At 57.7% G+C, this 16,404-nt stretch overlaps 4 protein-coding genes across 4 annotated transcripts; 1 reads left to right on the forward strand and 3 right to left on the reverse strand.

Moving 5' to 3' along the window:
* Positions 1-616: 616 nt before the first annotated feature.
* BXZ73DRAFT_28444 (uncharacterized protein) lies at positions 617-778 on the reverse strand (the record flags this gene model as incomplete). Its single annotated transcript, XM_048017755.1, has 1 exon — positions 617-778. A coding segment is annotated over one exon (162 nt), but the record flags the coding sequence as incomplete, so codon positions are not given.
* Positions 779-2,153: 1,375 nt separating this feature from the next.
* BXZ73DRAFT_105530 (uncharacterized protein) lies at positions 2,154-7,514 on the reverse strand (the record flags this gene model as incomplete). The annotated part of the gene is made up of 23 exons (XM_048016290.1): positions 2,154-2,169; positions 2,218-2,459; positions 2,510-2,658; positions 2,718-3,189; positions 3,240-3,275; positions 3,325-3,438; positions 3,491-3,811; positions 3,860-3,976; positions 4,051-4,122; positions 4,171-4,287; positions 4,334-4,363; positions 4,427-4,573; positions 4,647-4,694; positions 4,752-4,873; positions 5,397-5,413; positions 5,461-5,520; positions 5,571-5,627; positions 5,678-5,785; positions 5,838-5,910; positions 6,485-6,606; positions 6,660-6,782; positions 6,832-7,175; positions 7,230-7,514. The coding sequence occupies 23 exons, from the start codon at positions 7,512-7,514 to the stop codon at positions 2,154-2,156; spliced, it is 3,192 nt and encodes a 1,063-aa protein (XP_047873586.1).
* A 285-nt stretch (positions 7,515-7,799) lies between these two features.
* On the reverse strand, positions 7,800-11,221 carry BXZ73DRAFT_105531 (uncharacterized protein; the record flags this gene model as incomplete). Its single annotated transcript, XM_048016291.1, has 13 exons — positions 7,800-8,090; positions 8,147-8,290; positions 8,359-8,872; positions 9,404-9,717; positions 9,944-9,967; positions 10,020-10,117; positions 10,176-10,191; positions 10,228-10,233; positions 10,285-10,354; positions 10,412-10,467; positions 10,524-10,591; positions 10,650-10,730; positions 11,215-11,221. 13 exons carry the CDS (start codon positions 11,219-11,221, stop codon positions 7,800-7,802), a joined length of 1,689 nt encoding a protein of 562 aa, XP_047873587.1.
* Positions 11,222-11,525: 304 nt separating this feature from the next.
* Positions 11,526-15,739, forward strand: BXZ73DRAFT_80823 (uncharacterized protein; the record flags this gene model as incomplete). The annotated part of the gene is made up of 13 exons (XM_048023352.1): positions 11,526-11,882; positions 12,499-12,573; positions 12,633-12,842; positions 12,932-13,054; positions 13,101-13,237; positions 13,284-13,717; positions 13,767-13,967; positions 14,027-14,144; positions 14,194-14,891; positions 14,923-15,124; positions 15,183-15,240; positions 15,290-15,342; positions 15,472-15,739. The coding sequence occupies 13 exons, from the start codon at positions 11,526-11,528 to the stop codon at positions 15,737-15,739; spliced, it is 2,934 nt and encodes a 977-aa protein (XP_047873588.1).
* Positions 15,740-16,404: the final 665 nt, after the last annotated feature.

A 16,404-nucleotide genomic window follows, 5' to 3' on the forward strand; every position in this document is an offset into this window, starting at 1 on the left:
CGAGTGAGGATGCGCCGGTAGATGTGGTTGTGGGAGGGCGTTGGTCAGGTTATAGAAGCCGGGATAGAGCGCCGGAGACCGAAGGCGAATTAGAACGGGACCGGGTAGGCAGTAGTGTAGGGGAGACCTCACCTGTGGGGGGCTGGGCGGGCATCGCAGGTAGATATACCAGAGGCCGGTGGAGGAGGCCGCGTGAAGACGAACATCCGACACAAGTACGTCGCGGAGCATACTATATGCTCGAACGCGATGGAGGGTGGGTGCTTCTAGTCGAGGGCGGCGGGTATGAGGTGAGTAGAGTAGGGCTTGTGCACCGCGTGGAGAACGACGCACATGTTTGAACAGTGTGGAGCCCACGGGTGGGGTGAGGGGGTGGAGAGGATCTCAGCCCGCGAGGACTCTCGCGAGGCTCACACACGCGATCGTCCAGGCGTGCCGCGACTGAGGGCAAGAGCCATGCGGCGACGTGGACCATCTCGCGACGTGGCTGCACTTATGAAGCCACGAGCACGTGTGAAGGTGCTGGGGAGGAAGGGAGGGCGCTGCCGGTTCCGGGATGCAAGAAAGCGACGAGGTGAGGGTGGACAGTTGAAGATGAGGCAGTGATCTGGCCGGCCCAGAGGCGCCACTCGAGAGCTTCCCCGAGCGCGCATTCGCAGCGCCCGATTTCCCGTGGAGGAAGACGTGCAAGCTTCACCCACGCACGATTGGACTGCGAACGATCTTGCATAAACTTGGAGGCGAGTATGAGGCAAGCCAGGAAGGTGCAGCGGGGACAACACAAGGGGGAGGGGAAGCGGGGAAGCGGGGGCAGAGAAGTGCTGCAGAGGGAGGGCCGACATGATGCGCGGGCGTCGATGTCTCTGTCGCCTGTCACCGTCGCAAACGGTTAGAATGGTGTTGCTGAGATCGTGGGAGATAGAGCTGACAATGCGAGGCTCACCGACGACACCTTGCACAATCCTGGGCTCGACGGAGGACAGATGATCCAGTCTTCTTGGTGCGGAGGATGTCGGGGATCTTGGCGCGAACGGCCTCCAGATAGCAAAGCGCGGTTTGGAGGACATCGGTGGACGTTCGGGAACGACAGAGGACCTCTGCACAAAGCCCTTGATCGGAAGCAGATTCCGCTGACGGAACCTTTGGGCGACTGTGAGTGTGGCTCGCACCCGCTCGCGATTGGAGAGGACATGCGGTGCGTCGACGACGATATCGGGGAGAGAAGCTGTGTGTTCCGCGACGAGAAGATTGGCGCGAGACTGCGAGGCGATTGCGGCGGACGAAGACGTGGCCTTGAGGTCGGGCTGTGCACAGAGCCCGTCACTGTTACCAACAAGGTACACGGCCGGAATGTCATCGGTTTGCCGAACGTCTGAAGGTGTTTTCACGGCTTGATCTGGAAAGACGGTTGCCATGAATATCTGTTCTATCGCCCGCGACAGAAGTAGGTATGCGTGACACCCGAGGGTGACCGACGCGCCGATGCACTCGCGCGTGCGCCAGGACGACATAGCGCGTCAGGGAATGACACAGTGTTGCTCGTGGACTGGCCCGCTCCATAAACATTAAATCAAAAAAGTACTCACCAACGAGTTTTGCGGCATATTTTGACTTTTGAACATCCCGGATTGAGTCGGGCGATGGCAGTGATGTCTTGATGTCGCAGATTGGGTGGAGGGGGCGGTGGATGAAGAAGAGGTGGCAGATGAAGAAGCGGGGGTGTGCAAGTAAACAGGAGCCGGGACAGGTGACTTGGAAGTGTGGGATGCGAGTGTGTGGCATGCAAAATGTTGGAAGCATAGGGCTGCCAACGGGCCTTAGCGCGCGAGGTCGCGCGAGGGCCGCGGTGGGGCAGCGAGTGGGTGATTGCATGGATATTCATTGTCGATAAGTGTGCGGAGACTGGGATCTTGCGGAACAGAGTGGTGGCGAGGGACTATTACCAGATTGATATGATTCAGAAGAGAGCTGGGCGAGGTCGAAGGTGGACTGGATGATAATGATACTGGATATTGTGTGCCGAGGGCGCTGGAATATCGTGCCGGAGCGCAGCGCAGGGCCGAAGGACGCAAATACGTATTCATTCAGCAGGGTCGTTCCGCCTTCTAGCTACAGGCTTTCAACACCACGGCGACGGAGCACATACAACACGATTAGATGATTATGTTCCTGTGTCCTGCGTGAGCAACTGCATCTGTGGGCAGGGGAGGGACCTACTCAAGCGTTACGTGGGGGAGAGCGAGTACAATGGTGGTCACCTTTGGCCAGCCGATGTTGATGGTGTCGAAAAGGTCACGGGGCTCCCAGGTGGTTTCCCCAGAGCACTGCTTGTGCCCAAGCTGAAATTTTGCACAGCCGTAGGCCCCCATGATGTCGGAGAGCGAGAAGATGTCCATCGCGATGATGTCTGTGACCTTAGACGCCACGCCTTGCATCCGATGGAGCGGACCTTCATCGTCCTGAGAGACTGCGTTAGCATGTAGCATCGCACATCAGGGCGTCGGCGCACCTCTACGTATATTTTGGTCGTCAGAACCCACGGCTTGTCACCCCAGGGGATGTCCTCGTTGGCCTTGTCGAGTTTCATGTCGAAAGGCCGCAGAGCGTGCGCCGCCTGGGGCAGGCAGCGGCCGACGAAGGCCGCAAGGAGAGTAGGTGCTGATGACCAGGCAGGATGTCGGTGAGTGGGACGACTGAACACAAATGGCGCAACTTACAGATGCCCTTCACGGCAGCTTGGACCTCTGCAGCGTTGGCGCTGGCACCGGTGTAGTCGTCACGGAGGAAAAGCGTCCGAGGCCCGCGCGACGGCCCCGCGACAGCTCCACGGCCCGGGGGCTTAAGGACCCACGAGTTGACGACCTCGGATCCGACGAGCCAGGGCCGGAGGTCCCGGACGCCCTCAATGGCTGGCAGAAGGGTGTTTGTGTCGGCAGAGGGCGCTTGGGCGAGGCACCTCAGCGACCTTGGATGTAACCCAGGCCCTTGGCCTGTAAGCGGGCGGGACGTAGAAGGGGTGGTCGCGACTTCCTGGAGGTCGCGAAGAACGTGTTCGGTCGGTTCCTCCTTGATCTTCACAGTCTTGAGCGGGGGCGGGCCATCGTTCTCGTCATCCGAAGAGAGGGAGATGACGGAATAACGGCGCTTGCCGGAGGTTGTAGTAACCATGTCGCCGTCGCGAGCGAGGCCCTGCTATAGCATGAGCTACTAGACACGAAGGGGAGGGGAAGAAAGCGCACCTTGCTGTAAGGACCGCTGTTCTCCTTGTTTGAGCCCTGCAAAGATATGAGCATAGGGAGACGAACGAAGGAGGGCCTGATGTACCTGGTTCTGGGAGGCGAGATCGCTGGGGGTGTCGTCGTCGCTCTCAGCGAAAGCAAAGAGCTCATCACCGTTGTCGCTGTCGCTGATGCTCAGTAAACCCTTTAGGGGCGACTCCTACAAGGACAGCCATCAGTTCTTGTTGAGCATATACCGGATACATACACACCTTGACCGGCTTCCGAGATTGCGTAAGCTTGCGCCGAGCAGCGGCCAGCACGCTGGGAGAATCGTCCACGCTAGGCGACCTGCAGGCGGCGGACGCACGCCCAGGGCGTTGTCGGGCCTTCCAAGGAGGGACTTCGTCATCGTCGACTATGCCCCCGTTGTCCAGGAGATCCTGGAGCGACCGAGCAAGCGCTGCATCGTTCTGTGTTGTGTCTGGGGGAAACACTTCATCCTGGCTGAGCGACCGAGCGAGCAGCGCATCAGCTTCAAGCTGCTCCGGCGTGGTGCTGGTGCTCGAAGGCACCCACACAACTGGGGAGGGCTAACGAAAAGTCAGAAATCAGAACCTGGAATATAGTATGCTGCATACCGCGCGTGATTTCATGTTGGCCTTCGCCTTACCCTTGTCGATTGCCGGTTTCGTATACTTCTGAGTTAGCACCGGGCTAAGGCTGGCGCTTGAAGGGAAGTCAATGAGGGGAGAATCCTTAACGGAGGTCAGAACAGGGGAGCCGCGACAGCGAAAGACACCCACATCGCTGGAGTTGACAAGGGCGATACCTTGCCCTTGCCCTTGCTCTTGACCGGCGTATTGGCCAGATTTTGAACAGCGGCCTTGGACACCTTGGTGAGCTATGGCATGTTAGTCAAGAGCGACACGCTAGGGACAGGGAAACGCACACGGTCGGCTTCACGCTGCGCTTCGATAGCAGCAAGCTGGTCTTCGGGGACCGGGTTGCGCGGAGCAATGCGGCGAGGGCCGCAAGTCTCGTCACCCTGCCCGGTCCGAGCATCGCACTGCAAGACGGTCAGGCTGGTGGGCATCAAAGAGCTCAGAACTTACGGAAATACCCATTTGTCCGGCTGCGTCGGGCTTATAGTGCATGAAAGGGCGTAGGGAATCGATACGCCCGCATTTCGGGCACGGGGGTCTCACTTCAGAATAGTTGACGAGTTCAGGAGGGAGTCGGTGCTCGAGCCCGAGCCAGCAGAGTTCTTTGAGCGCTTGACTGTACTGAGAGGAGGGGGAGCCTTGAGCGGGAAGCAGCAAGGTGCGGAATCGGTTGACCGCAGCGACACGGGCCTGGAAGTCGGTCATGGTCGAGCTGTGGGGCATACATCAGCGCAAAGCTGGGGTGGTTCTGGGGAAGGCGTACCAGGAAGAAAAAGGCTGTTGAAGGGCGAGTAGGGCAGATGATGTGGTTCTGTGAAGACATGAACGAGGGGGGAGGGTTTAAATACTCCTCAAAGAGCGTGCTCACCTCGGTCTCTAAACGGGGTTGTCCTATCTGCGTCTGGGGTCCGCGCTCCCCCCAGGGAGCCTTCACCGGGAACCCAGATGAGCGCATGCTCGCAGACCTTTTGGTCTGCCCCTGTGTGTTGTCTTGGTGTCCTGGATCAGTACAAGGCTGCCAGTTTGACTTACGGGCGGCATGTGGGCGATTTGATAATACACGCCGCGGAGCAGAGACCGTCAGCGACATCACCATAAATCGAGCCACAGATCTAGGGCGCACGACTCAGACCCATACGCCTGGTTGGGCAGCGATTTAGTACGGCCCTAGACCTCAGAATATGCGAGAAACTTGAACCGCAGGATCGGCCTGTAGCCCGGAAAGGCTTATTTCAACTCCGGCGTCAACAATGTCTGCGGTTTCATCTCACCCCCGTCGTCCTGTCGCAAGGGCCAAAGAAAATTACTAAGGACCAGCATGGCTAGAATAATTGCCCACTCCCGCCCTCCGTCTATATTCCAACCGCCCCCACCCGGTGCACTGAATACCACTATTTCCGAGCCCGCTTGGCAGCGGACATATCCCTGCATGAACGTCAGATACATTGCGGCCAATAAAAACGTGCGACTCACGGGCTTTTGCCATCCGCCCTCGCCGTACGTTTGCGCTTACGCTTCCCTGGCTCCGCACTACAACGCGTTAGGAATTACTCCTGCCGACGGAAGCAGTTACCTACCCGTCAGCAGTAACAGCGGCGTCCTGTGCGGTGTTTCGATCTCCGTCATCCGGCGCAGCGCTGCTGCGATGTAAGTTTGACGCGTTCATAAGGACAGACGCAGAACCCACCTGCTCCCTGCAGCGTCCTCGCATGCCGCCTCCTTAGGATCACAAGCGGCGACTGGCCTGTATCTTGAAATCAATAACAGTAAAACGGAATGCGGAAGACAACTCACATCTTGGCCTGGCGTTTGGCCCGTGCGCTGGGCTTTGATGTGAACGCCTTCGCCTGGGCGCGAGCCTTCTGGGTATTCGTCGAGGTTTTGCTGCCGGCCGGTATAACCCTGCAGTGACATGAGAATCGTAGCATCACCGGCTATGGGCAAGAGGACTAACATATTGAGTTTGGGGATGATAGCGCGCGTATTGGGCTTCGCGGAAGAGGATGTGCCGTTCTCCACGGATGCCGCTGTCACCGGCGGACGGCGAGACCGGGGTGGCACGGGCCCTTTCCTGCCCACCGATGGGGCCAACTCCGACAGCGCGGCAACAGGTATGGAGAGGCTGGAGGCATCGAGCCCATGCGCCAGTCCACTGCTGTGGTAGGCTCGGCGGACATCACCGACCCAGCACTGGTACGAGGAGGGCCTGGGAGTGTAGGACTGTTCGAGGCCACATGGCGCTGTCAGATGAATGCGCGGGCGTAGACGTGCCGCCCCCTGAGGTCGTGTGTTGTGAGGCAGGCGCAACGGCGCTGACTGAGTGGAAAGAGGTGGCCGGTTCTACCAACCCGGTAGCGCGTGGTGAGGTAGAAGCAACTGGCAGAGAGATCACCTGGGCTGGCAGAGGGGATTGCATCCTAGCGGGAGAGGAGTGCGAAGGCGCGATAGCGGCCCTAGACGCCGCATGGCGGCGGTAGCCAGCCCCGACCCGCTAGCCTTTGGCAAGGCGGGTGCCCCAAGTTGGGAGGTTGCAAGCACTGCGCGCCGGGGGCTAAAAAACGTTTAGGCCGCGTCCACCTGATGCGAACGCAGGCAGCTCACGGTCGAAAATCCTGTGCACCCAGTGAGCGAACTCCGACTCCAGCCGGGTGGGCTGCACATCGAGACTGTCTTGCAGGGCCGCAGGAAACGAGCGGCCCGTCGGATCCTTCCCAGTAGTGGCGCTGGGTGAAGGGCTTAGTTTCAAGATTCCCAAGGTCGAACCCAACAAACTCACACCGAGATGAATAGCTGGCCCGTCTCATCAAGACCTCCTATCATGGACAGGCCGACACAGCCCGTCATTCTCTGCCATCCCTTCATTTTGGCTTGGTGGGTTGAGCGCAGCTGCACGACGTACCTGGACCAAAATTTAACTGGAAAACACGTAGTAGGGGAATTGGACTCACAACTGCCGGCGGAGTTCGTCAAGACGGTCATTGGACGCAACCGCCTGGCGTTTCTTCTCCACCTGCCGCTCGAGGAACGCCCGATCTTCCTCACCGAGGTTTTTGAACGCCCGACGTCCCTCCCGGTTGAATTTAGCCATACGCTCCGGACGCGACAGGGTGACGTCCATCTGGGGCACGTCCGGGTGATCGCTGTTAAGGAACTCCCTGTATGCGCCGAGTCGCGGGGCGGCCTCCCGCTTGAGGTCACCCACTGGTGCGGTCGCCGATTCAGCAGACGCCGTGGACGCATCACCGACCGGGACATTCTTCCTCACCCAGGCCTTGATGTGGTTCAATATACGCTACAAAGATCGAACATCACAATAGAGCACAGATAGACTAGTTTAAACACTCACCGAGCCTGCCATTGTCATGCGATCCTTCATCTCCGCTTCGGTTTCTGCCTGCCGACGCGGTTTTCCGCGACCCCTCTGACGCTTCTGACGTTCCAAGTACACCTGTTCAGGCTCGCCAGGGAGCAGGTGGTTGAACCGTGTCATGTAACGTGTTAGTAGAATGTCACGGACGGTCGTTTGCACCCCGTATGTCCCACGTTGCTGCAGCGTCGCTTGCACTTCGGGATCAGCAAGCTGCTGCGCAATGAACTCTTGCTCTTCGAGACGTATCTTCACCTCAGGCATGCTGGGCTCGCTTGTCGTGCTAGTTAGTCGAGCTGCTCTCGACTCGTAAATGGATACTCACGTGATGACCAGAGGGGTAGGCGATTTTGGAGGTTCGAACACGGCGGGTGGGGTGTGGACGGATTGGAAAGCAGGCAGTCGGGATCAGATACAACCAACGCGAAGAGCAGATGAGTTAACGAAGAGCGACGACATGGGCATACAAAGTCCGGGCTCGCCGGAGACGGGGCTGTACTAACAAAGCAAATCAAACTACCACTTCAGCAAATTACGCAAACGTATATATCAAAATATGTCCGAGCTAAGCGTCGCCAAGGGAGCAGCATGGCGCACGGGCGGGACAGGGAGACGTTGGAACGTACGGATGAATGTATCAACGTAGAACTGCGCCGCTGCAGCCTGGATGCGACTATACTCAAACGGATCACAATCTTCCAGGCGCTTCAATGCGCCGGCGAGTTCCACCGGCTGCCTCGGCCAAGTCTGCTGGACATCGAGCAGGGCTCGGAGATGTGGGCGCCCGACCTCCCATCCAGGGTCGGCTGGCGAAAGCCACAAGAAGGCTGTGACGCCGTCCTGTCCGCCTTGTTGGAGGGGAAGATGTCAAGCGCCGAACTAGGGGGACCCCAGACCTCGGAGATGAGGCTCTCCCGACACCATTGTTCCACTTCAGGCCAGTTCCGGGACCCGACGACGACGGAGTCTAGGGCGAGGAGCTCGCACCGCCAGTTGACCTCGTGGGTCTCCCAGACTAGTGTCCTCAGCAGTTCGTCGTCCTGCAGGATATCCGTCTCCTGACCTCCCTATCACCGAACTTGACGGCGACGCCCTTTTCGAAACGCACTAGCGAAGCACCGGCGAAGATAGATGCGACGTTCATTCGTTCCTTCGCCCGCTTGGCCTTGTGCTTTGTGTCGGCGGGCTGCTTGTGCTTTGCCGACGTCGAAGACGATCCCGAAGAGCGGCCGGTAGGGAGGGACGAGGAGGACCCAGACGACGAGCCCGCGATCGCCGTGACGGCCGGGTTGACGGAACCACGCTCGCCATACTCGCCCCACAAGAGATCCCTCCAGGCTTGAATGCCCAAAGGGGCGCCGTTGAGCGTCCTGTCGAACAATCGGCGCTGGCAGAACTCGCGGACACGTATCAACTGGATGAGGTACCTGCTCCTCTTGGGGTCGTTGGGTGAGAAGTTGTCCAGTCGGTCAAATATCCACGGCGGCGGCCAGTAGTACTTGGGAGACGTGGGTGGATGCGACAGCGTGCCAACCGAGCGGAGCGCTTCCAACCAGCACGTGCCGTATGCAACCGACAGCGATACGTAGAAGCAGCGGACGGGCTGGATCTTCTCCACGGGCCTAGCGCCGGAGAGAGCGTGGGCCCGGCTTTTTTGGCGCCTGCTAGAGCACGAGCCGCGGGGTTCTTCGCGACCTTACGTGGGGCCGACGGCACCAAGGGGTGTGCGAGTGCTTGCGCATCGTGCGGATCGCGCACGCCAGGGGTGGAAGTCTCGGAGCCCCTCCACCGTTTCGCCGCGCACCCGTCTTCATCTCCTGAGGGCATCGCATCAAGGCGAGAGCCGTTGAGCAATTGCCGATGTGTTGTGTTCAGCATCATTTCGATCCACTCTCCTGGGGCGTTCAACGTTCCCTCGAAGTCACGGCGGGCCAGAACAAGTCGGGGAAAGGATGGGGTGGAGGAGAACCAAAACGGAAGGCGCTTGAGGGACACAGACTCGTACACCGCAACGGGGCGCTACGTTCCTGCTGCAGCCATACCGGCACACCGGCGAGATGAAGCGCTGTGCCACGCTTGGGTTGTTCGTGTAGGCGCCAGGACATCAAGGATTCGAGCGGTAGTCTTCCCCGTGTTCAATCTTGGCAGCACACCTGCATGTAGACGTGGATCCCGCAAGGAACAGGATAAGGCGCTGGACGTGGGCGGCGAGAGAGAAGACGACGTCGCGGACGGCAGGTAGAAGTCGTAAGCGGTCCAGGGTGATTCGCAGGCACAGGCGTACAGCGTTGAACCTATCCCTGATGTCGGCGGGGCCTCTCGCACACTCCTCGCACGACTGGAGGACGTCATCGGCGGCGTCAACGAGTTGCTTGATGACATACTTGTCCATCACCCCGACGTGGCCGAAGTCGGACTCCGTGCGGGTCCAGTAGGATGGAAGCCAGCCCACCCAGAGAATGTCGTGCTTGGGGCGTACACACTTGTTTCCCGCGGGATGCATGCAATGTGGATATGGGACGGATGGTATTGCTGTGGCCACCTGGATAACTCGTGTGCACCCCAAAGACCGTCATCGAATGTTTTAATCTCCTGAAATGCCAAGCCGAATTGCGGTACAAAAGTTTGATTTGGCGTCGTGAACATAGTACCGCTGCTGAACCCGTCGGAAGCGACGTATCCATCGAACGGACCGCACTCTCCCAACGGAGGGCGATCTATGAAATTCGTATTAGATTACAGATCGAGTGAATAACAAAGAACACTTACCCTTGATGTCTCGATTGGGCTGGACGCGCGAAACATAAGGGACCAATGGCCCATGTCCCCACGAGCGTCGAAAGTGTTGGGAGTCATATATGGTAAACCTACATTGCGGATGTAAACTTCAATAAATGCGACCAAACATCTCAACCAACAACTTACCGGGGACAGGCGATAACTAGATGTGTCCGTGATTCAGCACAGGGCGGCAAACCAGAATCTTTGACATGTGTTAGCAATATCCCGTACAACAGCGAGTTGACATACATACCAGAAGATTATCAGAGGACGAGAAAGGTGGAAGGGATGCAAACTTGACAGGGCGGATCGGAAAAGGGGAGCTGAAACGTCGCGCGATAAGAAAACAGCGGGGAAACATAAACATGCCCACGGCTTACCCAGAAAACACACCACTCGTTTGAGGAAATTGATTTCTTGTAACCTTGAACCCGGCCTGAATGCCACGTAATCAGCGCATATCGCCACCAGCAAACGTCCTGCTCGACTCACGTTGACGAGCTTCAGGCGAAGCTTCTGGAGACTTGATGTGGCGATGTTGATCGCAGTCTTGTCAAGGGCTGCGTCATTACGGTGTTAGCGAAGAGCACGGGCGTGCAACGTCAGAGCGCTACGCACATCCGCTGGCCAGGAGACCTGGAGACACCTTGGGGACCTGTGGGGGGAGAGCAGAGATCGGTGCCCCTGGGGCGCCGACGTCTACAACAACAGTCGACTATGTAGCCGCTATTGTCTGCTTCGACGGTGGGATGGAAGGGGACGGAGAGGGCTGATGTGGTGGTGGTGGTGGATGCAGCGCGTGGAAGTGGGGTGATGGAGGTGAGAAGAGAGCGAGAAGACGAAGGCGCCTCTGACTCCCTGCTCTGTGGCGTGGGAACAAGAACACAATCAACAAACCCGACCGCGAGCGCGTCCAGTCAGGTGATCGTATCACTGCCAGCTGTCAAGTCCCACGCTCCTACGTTCTCCCCCTTCGTTGTCGTCGTCCTCCTACTCACTCCTGTCTTCCTCCTGCATACTCCACGTCCTCCTCTTCTTGCTCACTCTAACCCTGCTCCCTTTCGTCATTCCACTATCCCTTTCCCTCCTGCGCTCTGTACCGGTCATACGATCGTGTGCGTCCGGGAGTTACTGCACCGTAGAACCTGGTTCTACAACGCATTTTCCGTCTTCGCCTTCGTACCGGTCATACGATCGTGTGCTTGTGGCGAGTCACTTTGTCGTAGAACCTGGTTCTGCGCGTCGTTCCTGCAGATTTTCCGTCTTCAACATCCACCTCGGCTTCAACACTCGCCGCGGTAGAGGCTTACTTACTGTGCGTAACACGGCTCAACCACCACACCCCACTGCTAACCCTTGGCAACAGCGTGTCCTGGCCTTGAGACTCTCGGCTGCTCAACTCCCATTACACCAGCCTTCCTTTTTTTGTAACCACGTGAGTTCTACATGTTTCGGCATAACTCGCATGTGCCAAATTCAATCCCCAGAGCTCCGATGAAGTCACGCCGAGGCCTCGCATTCTTAAACACTCTCAAGCGGACGCGCACGCAGGCATTCTCTGGGGAGATCCCTGATGGTCCCCGCCCACCTCCCCCCACGGCCGTCGCCGGTCCCAGCAGAGCATGGGCTGGACTTGACAGCGATCATCCAAACAACCCGGTCGACCTGGCTGGGATCGAGGACACTGACGACACCGATGGTGACGAAGACGGCGATGACGGCGAAGACGACGATGATGGCGATGACGACGAAGACGGCGATGACGACGGCGGCGTATACGATGGGCCGCCTTCAAACTCAGACGTCACGGTGAACCAGTCGTCAGAGGCCAAGAAGAGAAAGAAACAGACGGTACGTCCAGCTGCCCGTATGTACAAACATATAGTGACCGTGTCACAGACGGCCGCGGAACACATGGCAAATTTCCAGAACGAGTGGGCCTCCCGCGTTCAAGACGCGTTGTTAGAACAAGAGGCTGGACCCGCCGCTCCCCTGCCGTGCTCATCTTGCGCTTTCCAGATTGGCACGCGCGCAGGGGCGGCGACACACGTATACCGATGTTTTGACTGCATGTACCCGTTGCCCCTATGCATTACATGTATCGTCGCCCAACACTGCAGGCTCCCCTATCACCGTGTGGAGCAGTGGGACCCAGCCATTGGATTTTGGGACCGCGTGGGCCTTGGGGAACTGCCCTCCCCACAAACCTCGTCCTTCACCTCGGTCACGGTGGCCTTCCCTGTCCAGTTTCGCTCGCCTCACAGCAAAAAAGGGCTATGACCATCGTCGACTCGCACGGTCCGCAGACGTTTGAGGTCACCTTCTGCACGCATGCCTCCTTCGAGCAAGAGCCAATGGACGAGTCAATGCAGCTCATCCAAGCCGGGCTGTGGCCCGCGACATGGGACACGCCACGTACCGCTTTCACCATCTCCGCCCTTCGGACTTTCATCTCCTATCCCTGCAGTCGCAAATATCCGTTCTCGACATCTGGAACTACCTCGCACGAAGCAAGGACAATATTCGAACGCACGAGATTGAGGTGAGGGTCCCTATGTTTAGTCGCGTGCATAATCTGACGATGAGTCCATATCCAAATAGAATCGATATGCACAACTGCGGGCTTCGATGCGCCAGTACGCCTTCGTCAGGTTGACCAAGCGAAATGGAGTCGACCCGGGAGGCGAGATGGAAGCTGGAGTCCTCGCCACCCTGTGTTCCTCGTGTCCGCAGCCAGGGATCAACAACACTGTCCCGGAGCCGCCCGATCTCAACGAGAAGAAGCAAGATGAGGGCGAGGATAAGAGGCGAGTTCTTCATCTTAGCCTGCGAGCCCCAGACTGATGCCGTTGTAGATACCTCGACGCCTTCTTCTATAATAAAGACGCAACCTTCTCCAGTTTCAAAAAATGAAAGCTGTCGATCCACACGACAAGGCTATGACACGCAACGGAGCGTTCTTTGTCCACGAGGAACAGGCGGCGGCCATTCTCAAGGATGCAGAGGCGGAAGCTCCCGCAGAGGTACGTGTCCTATAAGAGCCTGTGCGCATGAGCTCACGCATTACAGGAATCCACATGCAACAAGTTCGGGGCCATGGGATATCAGCGCTATGCTGGTACTGTTTCTGGACTCCTCGCAATGACATGCTCCCGACACATGATGACGATGAGAAACAGTGTTGTCGACCTGACCAAAGGTGAAGCGTAAGTCCTCATCCGATTGCAGATCGGTCCACAATGTTCATAATAGAAACAGGTTCAAGTACGCAGACCTCAGTGAAGCCAGTGCGATCAAGCCGTACCTCACCCTCCCGATGCTCATCTCCGGCTATGACATCAATTGTCAATATCACCGGAACTATGACACGCGGATGGACAAGCTCATGTCTACCTGGTCGGAGCTCATGGAGTGCCTCCCCAGCGTCGCCGAGTGGGAGAAACTTCCTTACATGCTTATCGCCGTTGGCAAGTTCCACCTACCTGCCCACCAAGCCAGCTGTCGCTACAAGTTCTCTTACAACTACCTCCCCGGCGCTGCACGTACCGATGGTGAAGCGTCTGAACGGATGTGGGCTGCTATATACCAGCTAGCCACACGAATACGGGAGATGGGACCAGGATCTCGTCACGATGCGCTGAACGACATCTGGAACGACCAGAACGTCCGTCATTTGCACACAATGAGTATGTCTTGATAGGTTCTTCGGTCATTGTGCACTGACCGTCGATGAAGGTCGGGACCTCTCTGCAAGGTACAACACCAGTGAAGAGTTTATTGCAGACCTCGAGCGCCATCTTACAGCTCTCGAGGCCACGTTCAGTCCCGAACGGCTTGCACAGCTCAAGGAGCAAGAGGCTGCGTTCAAACTCGCAGTAGTGGACATGGCGAATCACGACAGCCTTGAGAACATTTACGATATCAATATCGAGCAGGGTGCGTGCGTCTTCAAGCTTGTGATAGTGATGAGTATGAACGAGTGCATACCCCATCAGTGACGGATGCAAAGGATGCGACCAAAAGCCAGAAGGCGCGCAAGGCGTCGTCAACAACCCGTCGGGAGGAAAAGATTATGCAAGCCCTCGACGAGGGTGCTCGCCTTCAGGTAGAACGGTAGGTTTCTCATATACTCTCCGCTTTCATGTACTCAAACGATGTGCAGTGAAAAACTCCTCAAAGCGCTCATGCTCAAGGGCAGGGTCCCGTCTAGTGTTGTGGATCAGCAAGCCGACTTTCTCAAGCGATATGCGGAGTGGTCCCCACTCTGGGACGCCCACATTCAGCCCGCACTACAAGATGCAGCCTTGATGATCTCCGAAGAGGACGCCCCCAAGACCAACTTCCCGCGACTGTCTGAAGCTGCCTGGAAGGCCCCACGCGCCAAGCGCAAGGCCTCTTTGTGGAAAGAGGTCTACAATGCCGATATCGCGCTTCCCTCTTCGTTCCATGAAGCGGTACTGAAGGAGACCCCAGCTGTGCCTCTTGTGGAAGCGGAGATTAAGATTCGACGAGATGAGGCCCGGGAAGCGCTCGACGAGGTCCGCACTGCACTGATCCTCTCGTTCTCTGTGAAACTTAGCAAAAAGCATGCACGGAGCAAGAGGGTGCGCACAGAGATCTCCTCTACCCTCGGATCGGCTCGCGGCGACGTGCAGGCGGCAGCACACAAGTACCGAAGGGTCGTCAAATGCCTCCTCCGTCTAGGCGTGCCACCGGATGACCCCGCAGTCCATCCGCTCGAAGAAACCGATCTCAAGGTGATGGTCATTTCGGCTCAGGGGGACCAGTCGTGGATCTGGGACAGTCTTTCAGTTGTCGACAAGGCTGGGACGGCCGCACATCAGCGGTACAAGGACCAGAGTGAGTACCCTGCCTGGATACACTACTTCAGCTGAGGTCGGGTTCACAGTCGAGAGCGTCCACTGGTTCCGCATACATGCGATGCTCACGAGGTGGCGGGAGGAGCGCAAGCTGTTGCGGCGTGAGATGTGGAGAACCGCGGTGTTCTTCGGCTTTTTCAGGCAGCATTGGTTGCAAAATGCGGAACTGCATGAACACTCCCGCGAACGAGGCAAGGCCGCATACGCCAAAAAGTAAGTGCTCCCTCCAGCATCATCAACGTCACTGAATGTCTGTCAGGCAAGCGCATAGGTATCTTGTATTGTTCGACGGCTGCAAGAAGGCTTACATGTGCCTGAAGACGCCGTTCGTGCGTCATATCTTCCACCTCCCAAAAATCGACTCATCCTTTTCACCAGACGAAATCGGACTGGAACACCGCCCTCGGACTTCCCGACCTCGACATGGACTAGTAGAGGTTTCCTCATCTCGCATCTCACCCATTCCAAGTCACTCCCGTTCACTTCCGTGCTCCTGCTTCTTTATCTGCCGCCTCGTCATCTGCGCTTCCTCCATCCACCGGCTCCTCAATGCACCGAAGTCGCTTCGCGCGGTCTCGCACCATTCTCCTAGTCCTGGGCTCGGGGGAGAGGACCATCCAAATGTCCATAGTCGTCGACATCCCGACGCCCTCTTGCAGCGGCTACAACACCCCTTGGATTGCCCACGCCATCCCCTATACCCCGGCCGACATTCCTGGCGCCTCGCTCACAGCTCGCCATGCTTACGCGTACGCCGATGCGGAGGTTTCGAAGGGGGCCTTTCCCAAACCCGAACAATGTCTCGGCTCCTACGGCTACCGTCTGTAGTAAGACCATATCGTCTCTCTCTCGTCCGTTGTACACCATGTCCTCTTACCTCTGTACTCACAATATAGTATATACGCCCCTCTTCTTCTACATCCTTATGCCATACTTATCACCTCATAGATGATACTGCTCCGGAAGGTGCCACCGCTCAGTTTCACGGAGTGGCGCCTCTCGTGCGCCGCACGGACTCTCGCACGCCGCACGGACTACCACAACGGGCTCACGCGCGCCACACGGACTCTCGTGACGGGCTCGCGTGCGCCGCACGGACTATCACGACGGGCTCACGCGTGCCACATGGACTCTCGTGACGGGCTCGCGCGCGCCACACGGACTATTGCGTGCACGAGATCGCGAGAGTGCCTGTGTTCCCCACTTAACACGCTTTGTCTGGTTGCGCATGTCTCTCCTGCATGTACATTACTTTGGCTCAGCTTTGTCAAATATACTACTTTTCATTTGTCATTCACGCGTGGCCCGCGACCCTCACGCAAGCCCTCGCACCTACCGCACAAAGCCATGATACGTGCGCGCGTGGTGCCCTCGCACTGCATCCTTCGCACGCACAAAGTCTCGCGCCTGCTGTCCACTCTACACCCATGCACACGCTGTGGGAGCCGCGAGCGGAGCTACGTCTTTGTACGCATTATCTTGATATCCTCTAT

This window comes from Epithele typhae, assembly GCF_022376455.1.
Source record: "Epithele typhae strain CBS 203.58 chromosome Unknown BXZ73scaffold_67, whole genome shotgun sequence".
Classification (NCBI taxonomy): domain Eukaryota; kingdom Fungi; phylum Basidiomycota; class Agaricomycetes; order Polyporales; family Epitheliaceae; genus Epithele; species Epithele typhae.